The 9044-nt window shown below is 36.2% G+C and overlaps 1 protein-coding gene across 1 annotated transcript in view; it reads left to right on the top strand.

Annotated features, from left to right (window-relative positions):
- Positions 1-1454: 1454 nt before the first annotated feature.
- Positions 1455-9044, top strand: part of RNF128 (ring finger protein 128) — a gene marked incomplete at its 5' end in the record, with an annotated part of 26166 nt that continues 18576 nt past the window's right edge. Inside the window, one exon of the mRNA XM_017862798.1 lies at positions 1455-1702. Coding sequence (XP_017718287.1) covers positions 1455-1702 — 248 coding nt within the window. The remainder of the gene's footprint in view (positions 1703-9044) is intronic.

Consider the following 9044-nt stretch of genomic DNA (forward strand, 5'->3'; position numbering starts at 1 on the left):
GGACACCCTCCCCCAGCCTTGCTGTTGCCTTGCAATTCGATCTCAGACTGCTGTGCTAGCTGTGAGTGAGGCTCTGTGGGCATGGGACCCTCTGAGCCAGGTGCGGGATATAATCTCCTGGTGTGCCATTTGCTAAGGCCGTTGGAAAAGTGCAGTATTAGGGTGGGACTGTCCCGATTTTCCAGGCACTGTCTGTCAGGACTTCCCTTTGCTAGGAAAGGGAATTCCCCGACCCCTTGCACTTCCTAGGTGAGGCGATGCCCCGCCCTGCTCTGTGGGCTGCACCCACTGTCTGACAAGCCCCAGTGAAATGCACCCGGTATGTCAGTTGGAAATGCAAAAATCACCCATCTTCTGTGTCACTCACGCTGGGAGCTGCAGACTGGAGCTGTTCCTATTTGGCCATCTTGGATCCTCCTCTAAAAGTCCTTTTAGAGTTGTATGTGTGTATTTGTATTTATTCCAGATTGGAGTTTGATCATTAACTCAGATTAGCTTCTTAACTTAATATCAGTGGGAGGTTTCTCTGGTTGGTTATACCTTAACATTAAATAAGTGCTATTCCTTTGCTTAAGATTATTGGTCTCAGGTCATATAGACTAGAAGGAATATAAACCTTGATAAGCCTTGGAATGGCATGAGCAATCTGACATTCTTACAACATTGGGAAAGATAACTTTTGTACTTTATTTTTTTCCACAAAACTTACATAATTGTTGGTGCAGAGGTAAGTATTATAGATAATTAGACCTTTAGTAATAAGATTAGTCTTATTTTAGGCTTGTCTTTAATTGGTAGTGAATAGAAATGTGCATTTCTATATGTTATCTTCATTGCTAACCTGATCAGGTCCATGTAAAACCTTAGAACACCTTGAGCAAGTTTTATATTGCTTTTGAGGATATAGAAAAATGATACATCATGGACATACGTATAGTTTGTACATTTGGATTTGTAAACATTGTTTGGCTCAAATTACTATCCCAATATGTAAATCCTTATACATGCTAGTAGTGAGCTCATGAGATAATTTATCATCTTATAAATTGGGAAATATTTCTGTATTCCCCAAATATTAGATTCCCTATAATATAAGCCCTTTTTTCTACAATTCGGGAGACTATTTGTCTTTAAGCAAACCTTCATATAAGATGCAAATTGGGTCTCAAAGGCAATACTGTTGAACTATAGATAGTTAATCTGAGGAGGGGGAAGTGTTGTATATAATAGCTTCCTTACTAAGTTATGAGTACCCTAAGATCAGTAACCAAATCTCATGGATGTTTATATACTCTACAAATTTTATATAGATAGTAGGTGCTCAAAAATGTTAATTGAATGAATGAGTATCCATCCTTTGTCTCATTGAGACCCATTTAAAATCATTTTGGCAATTGGGTTATTATACTAAGAATGTTTCACCAAACTAAAACTGAATTTGTTTTCCTTTACAGGTGCAGGAGACATTGTTGCAATCATGATCGGCAATCTGAAAGGCACAAAAATTCTACAATCTATTCAAAGAGGCATACAAGTGACAATGGTCATAGAAGTAGGGAAAAAACACGGCCCTTGGGTGAATCACTATTCAATTTTTTTCGTTTCTGTGTCCTTTTTTATTATTACGGCAGCTACTGTGGGCTATTTTATCTTTTATTCTGCTCGAAGGCTACGGAATGCAAGAGCTCAAAGCAGGAAGCAGGTTTGTAATGGTCCTTTCTTCCAATATTAAAAAAAAAATTTACTATTCTAATTGTTGTTTCAGGGTCCTACATTTTAATACATTTTACTTGCTAGACAATGATCTCTCCATATGTTTTACAAAATCTGGTAGTTTTTAAAGTATGTCAGCTCTTCTCAAATGTTTTATTTTCTATATTTGTCAAAGAACTTAATCCTACCTGATTAAATCTTCTAACACCTCATTAGAGAGCACATCCAGCATTTAATTATATATGGGTGTAAACACACATGTTCTTTTAAATAAACATTTTTTTCTAAAATACAAAACATTTCATACTCAATATAGAAAACTTAGAAATTAGAAAGTGCACAGGAAAAAAGTCACCTAAAACCTGATGTAACAACATAACTATAGTCATCGCCCAAAGGTAACCACTATTATTTTATGTGTGTGTCTGTATTTGCATGTGGGGTGGGGCTGAGAAGAGGGACTAGGCTGAGAAGGCAGGTTAGAAGATCTAATTGTGCATGATATGCTGTTAGGCTTCAAATGGAGTCAAATATTAATAGTTTCTACCATGTTATAACAGTGTATAAAAAGGTACAAGGTATAGAAACAACAGCAAAAATACCAAAGCATTATTGAACAGTAAAGTACCTATGGTTGTATGGCATTGATCCTGCCACCATTAAATTGTCCCCTCAGCCCCTGATATCCTCACATTTCTCCTTACCCAGCTTAAATTCCATGGTCACTCCCATGCATGCATCTTCAGTTCCCTTGGCCCTTGTTTCTCTTTGTTATAGTTGCTGGCAAAACAAATCCAACCCTGGTTAAATCTACTTCCCACCTACTCTATGTCTGTACCTTGCACAGCTGAAGTATCAGAAAGGCATTTACAGCTGTACTGACTGATCTCACTTTAAGTTTGTGACCATAAAATCAGAGTGGGCCCTTAATGCTACCCAGGAATCACACTGTTTCCTTGGCCATTTACTTTCCTACTGTTGACTAACCATATGTGTTCCTTTCCCTTTCTCCAACACCTCCTCCAACTTTACTCTCAATTTGTATTTTATTTTACTAAGAAAATTGAAGCAATCAATAATACTTCCACATCTTCTCATCTATCTTCATCTGAGTCTATCCTATTCCCCTGCTTTGTCTTCTGTTTTTATGGATGAACTGTTCCTTTGCAAAGGCTAACTCTTTCACTCAGGTACAAGATTATTTTTGTCTTTTGTGTACTCAAGGACATCACTCCAGAAATTGTCCTCTCTCACTCTCCTACTTTAACAATTTCTCCCCTCCTCTGGATCTTTTCCACCAACATGCAAACATAGTATTATTGCTCCCATTTTCAAAAGATTTTCTCTTGACCCCAGGCCAAAAACCTTGAAGTTGTTCTTTATTCCTTTTATTCTCTCACCTCCCATGTAAACTCTATCAGCAAATCATGTTATTTCTACCTTCATTATATATCCAGAATTTGATTATTTCTTATTACCTCCATTGCTTCCACCCCAGTCAAGGCCACCATGATTTCTTACCTCCTCCTCCCTTCAGGTGTTCTCAGTATAACAGCGGAATGGTGTGCCACTTCTTTAGAAAGCTCAGTAGGGATTTAATGCTTTCAGATGAAAATACATTTTTATATGTACTGAGAAGTTTCTCTAAAGGCAGTTGATTTCTGGCCACTTCATGTCCTCTTCCTCCAATAAGTGAAAAGAAATTCAATTTATATAGGGGTGGAAGGAGCAGTGAGGATTTTATATAGCAAGAAAGTTAATTTAATTTAGGAATAGATGAGAAATTGAAATTTTATTATAAAAACTTCATAAAGATTAGATACCAGCATATGGTAATAAGTGATGTTTATCTCAGTGTTTAAAGTTAATCGACTTCTATCCTCCTTGGAGAAGCAGCTTATCACATTGGTGGCAGGTTCAGCCTGATACTAGCTGAGGTCAAAAAGATGTTTAAAATTCCTGTACCAGGCCACTCAGTAGTATCACACTGTGTTAATATTTGACATTTGTATATTGTGCTCTTTTTTTATCTGCGAGGCTGGAAGGAAATTGGTGTCCAGTCTGACTAACTATTCAAAGGTTATAGTTACAAGGAGAAGAGTGTTTGGTTTGAATATGTTCATGGTGGGGCATGGGTTTCTGTGTTCTCGGTGCTATAATAAATTTATTGACACAGCATTAAACCCCATCAAAAAATAATAAGGTTTATAAAGAACTTTGTCTGGTGTTACAGAGCTTCATTGGACATTTATCTCTGGTCTACTCATTTAATTTTCATAGTTTATAATACATCTTATAAAAATTAACCTCTGTAGAAATGGTCAAGAATAGCATTAAAACTTCTCATCTGTTGGAGAAGGCTTTTGAAGGGGCTTTTAAAATTACTTACTAGACTATATCTGTTTATCCTTTGGGGACTAAAAGATTAAATATATGGCTGATAATCCTTTTTGCTTGTAAATATTTGAGAGTGCTAGAATGTCATTTATATATTTAATTCTCATGACTTAGTATTAATTTTTAAAAGGTGGAACTTAATGCATATGCTGATTATAACTATCAGTAAACATTTAACTATATTATCTCCATTTTACTGGTAGAAATGGCGATGAAGCTGTGTTAGGGAAATTTGGCTTCATTAGAATGTTAGGCAAGTTTAATATATTCAAGAATTTCATAACCTTCTGAAGGTTATGATACATGATATATAATGTCAGGAAACTAATAACTGTAACCATAAATTCTGATGACTGAATGCTCAGATGAGCCCCCAGATGGAATAGCCTCATATGTTGTAGTGTGATGTGTAAGAACACATATCATCCCTGTTTTGTAGATACATAGCTTTTAAACAGAACAAAAAAGTATCAATGGATTATAAATGAAAATAACATATTAGGCCTTATAAGTTAGTTTCGTGTCCCTGCCGGGAACAACCCTAACTTGAGACAAGAAAGATTATGGGAAACCTTATGGCATATACAAATTAAACTACATTTAGGAGTAACCACTATACACTTGACTCTAGCACAGAGGACCAAACATTTTCGGATACAGTAAATGTATCCTAACTGTATTCAAGCAGTTAATACTCAATAGCAACAATGCATGTGTTGGATTAAACATTGACCAGTGAAATAAAAGAGGGCTGTAGGTGAAATAGGAGCTGGCATAGATATAATGTGAAAAGCTGAATTTACTTTTAATGAAGAGTGACTTTCAAAGGAAAATGATTTACTAACTAAAATAGATTTGAAGGAAATCATCTTCCAAGAGGAGGGAAAAGAATGGGAATCCACTTGGAAATGTCATAAAGCTTTGATAAACTGATCACACAGACCCAACACATAATGCTAGAGAATGCTAGGAATCAATATTGGGAAAGAGAATATACTCTAACACGACAGAATCCATTAACTATTTTACTTAAAAGTGATCCCCAAGTAGCCATGGGGTAATGGCCTTCCATTTTTAAGCCTATGCCATTCTTCGAGCATATCAGGAAGGCGTCAGGCACAGTGGACAAGAATCAGCTGAGAGCAGCATGCCAGATGCCCCACATTCAATTGCGATTTTTTTTTTTTTATTTTTGTTTTTTTTTTGGTAAATACTTATTAACTTGGACTAGCTGACCTCTGTCTCGGTCACCTTGAGCCAAAAGGCATGGGCCAGAAATAACGGCTACGTAGGAATCTCATTGAGACTAAATTATCCTGGAAAGATACCATGTACGTATCCCCCATAGGGAGGGACAATGGGCTTGGCTGTACAGAAGTTAGTATATAAACAGAACCTATAACTTTATAAAATATAGAAGTTGAGAAAATGATTGAATGATCGCCGCACCACAGATATAACACATGGAACCTTAGAAATTGACAACCAATGGATTTGTGGGCCACTTGGTGACTAGAATTTGAATTCGCTCATCATTATTCTGATATATGGTAGAGTACAGTGGCTATTCTATGCTAGGGAAGGTTTAATTTATATGATACCATTCCTGTGACATTTCCAGACTGTGATAAGCCAAACCAACACTGTGATCACTAACAACCATACTCCGGATATGGTGTACACTATATAGACGATATTGGCTTGTTAGTAAAATTCAACTATCTTATATAAAAAAATCATATGGTAATCAAATGTATTTGAGAAATTGAACTAAAAACTCCTCACAGTGTGATACCAAGGGAGAGTGACTGGCATGAAGAAGAATTAGAATGATTTAGTTCATTACTATATTAAATAGCTCTGTGCAAGTTTATCACAAAGTTCAAGTGGCCATAAATCAAGGGAATAAATGGATAATTAAATTGGTATAATAATGTAAAGATGTTTGTGATGGTCTTATACACAGGATGAATTGTTCCTTTGAACCTGTTTCCACTCCTTGTTGGCTTCTGCAAGTATTAGGTAGACTTATGTTGCTCTTATGGTACCTTATATATAAATACTGTGCTAACTGAACAGTATATACAGTTGATCCTTAAACAACTTGGGTTTCAACCACGTGAATCCACTTATACGTGGATATTCTTCCACTTCTGCCACACCTGAGGCAGCAAGACCAATATATCCTTTTTGTCCTCCGCAGCCTAGTAAATGTGAAGAAAGAAGGATGGAGGCCTTCCTGATAATCCACGCCCCCTTAATTAAGAGAAAATATGTTTTCTCTCACGCCTGTCGTACCAGCACTTTGGGAGGCCGAGGCAGGTTGGATCGCTTGAGCCCAGGAGTTCAAGACCAACCTGTGCAACATGGCAAAACCCTGTCCCTACAAATAATAGAAAAATTAGCCAGGCATGGTGGCATGTGACTTTAGTCCCAGCTACTTGGAAGGCTGAGGTGGAAGAATCACTTGAGCCCAGGAGGCAGAGGTTGCAGTGAGCCGAGATAATGCCACTGTACTCCAGCCTGGGTGACAGTGAGACCCCGTCTTTAAATATATATTCTTTTCTTCCTTATGATTTTCTTAATAACATTTTCTTTTCTCTAATTTACTTTATTGTACAAACACAGTATATAATTTATATAACATACAACATATGTGTTTATTAACTGTTTATGTTATCAGTAAGGCTTCCAGTCAACAGTAGACTATTAGTAGTTAAGTTTTGGGGGAGTCAAAAGCTATGTGTGGAGTCTTGGCTGTGTGAGGGTCAGTGCCCATAACTGCCATGTTGTTCAAGGGTCAACTGTATACTATATATAGTACACTGTATATAAATACTATGCTAACTGTATAGTTACTGTATAGTAACTATACTGACTACTGTACTAACTGAAGTGATAATATATAAATACTGTACAAACAGTTACTGCATTGAAAGTTTTATTATAAAAAGTCTTTGACCAACTGGATGGATTGTGAGGAAAAAGGTAACACAACAGATGTAGTTGCTTACTCCTGGCATGTCCTCAAGGGAACCATGATTGGCCCCTGGCCAACCCTGGGAATGTGGCTCTCAAAGTGGTCTTTATGTTAGTGATTGATAATTTTGTTATATACACCTCGAACAATGGACCATGTTATACCAGCCTGTCAGAGTTGGTTTTAACAACAATCAAGATTGATGATATCCTAGTTTCATTGTTGGGGTCCTGAGTTTCAGGCAACATGGCCAGTTGCTAGCAGGATGCACCTAGTAAGCAGTCCCTTCATCTGAGTCTTGGACCCCAACACTTAAATTGGTTCCCTGGGCAGAGATATGCCACACATTTCTGTAGTTTGCTGCCAGAGAGAAAGAGCACTCCTGTGTGTTCTCAGAAGAGGAAGGACTAGGCTACATTAATATCTTAAAATCTGTGCTTCAACTTAAAGCACTACTAAAAATTATCTAAACTATTTCTGGTTACATTAAGTTTTTTTCTACTCCACTAGTACACGAAATTACCTGGAGGATTCATTAAGTACCTGCACACTGTACCACTATTAACATACATACTTTTGCAGTTCGTGTGTTCAAATGTATGTATCTATTTCTGCCTACATTTGAGAGTAGTTCAGGGTCTTTTACAGAAACCATGAGAATTTTGACTCTTGTGTAAGAAGAGTAGATTAAATCCTTGTCTAAATAGGACTTAGATTTACAGTCTTTCTTCTTACTTTCTCACTGAACAAAAGAAAGCTCTTATAATGGGTCTCAGGATTTTATATATTCACTTACTCTAATTTTACATTTATATCACTAATTCTTTTTCCAGCTTTATTGAAGTATAACTGATAAATAAAATTTGTATATATTCAAGGTGTACAACATTATGATTTGATATACATATAGATTGTAAAATGATTAACATAAATTAATTAACATATCTATCCCTACACATAGTTATGTGTGTGTGTGTTTATGTGTGTGTGGTGAGGATACTTAAGATCTACTTTCTTAGCAAATTTCAAGTAAACCATGCTGTATAACAGATCCTCAGGATTTATTCATCTAAAAATTTTGAACTCATAGATGCAGAGAACAGAGAAGTGGTTGCAAGGGAGGTTGGGGAAATGGGGAGATGTTGGTCAAAGGATACAAACTTGAAGTTAGACCACAAATTCTAAAGGGTGTTAATCACATTTCTTTGAAAAACTGCTATAATCTGAGCTATAACCTATCTACTGAGTCAAATTCCCCCTTTCTTCATGGTTCTTCCTTACAGTGTATTTTCTTACACTGCTTACAGTTATGTTCTTCATGGGAGTGGTCTGTAGTTCCATAGATTTATGGGAAGCTATTTTATAGCCTGTACCTCCTCTTACCTGTAGGAATACTTTCACTCAAATATTATGGATAAGTTTTATTGAATAAAATAGATTTCTTTCAGTTCTCATATACCTAAACAGCCACATGGCTCAGACTTTTATTTTGTCCTAGGAATATATCTGAGGAAAAGAATCCTCTTACTATAATTCTTGATTTTAAATATCTTGTGTTAAAACTCTTAACCACATTTTTAGGAAAATATTTGTTTGTAAAATATGGTGACTTCAGAAAAATCTAGTTTGCTTTTATCTCTCTCCTTTCTTGCTTTTTGCACACGCTGTCCCCCATCAAGTAATTAGGTTTGACTACATACTTAATACTATTCATGTGGGTTTCAGTTAAGTTAAAAGCTGAATGCCCTGGGACCAAAAATCAGGCTGACAAATCACTAGACTGAAACATATATTTTACCTAATTGGATACAAATACACCAATGAACTAGGTAGAATATCTTTGCATTCACCATAATTTCAAAATTGAACATTGTAATAAAGAATGATCATTAGTTTGACATTTTATCTTCAACCCCAATACATTCCCATTCAGAGCCAAAAAAAAAAAAAAAAA

The sequence above is a fragment of the Rhinopithecus bieti genome, unplaced genomic scaffold (genome assembly GCF_001698545.2).
Source record: "Rhinopithecus bieti isolate Rb0 unplaced genomic scaffold, ASM169854v2 scaffold_67481, whole genome shotgun sequence".
In the NCBI taxonomy this organism is placed as follows: Eukaryota; Metazoa; Chordata; class Mammalia; order Primates; family Cercopithecidae; genus Rhinopithecus; species Rhinopithecus bieti.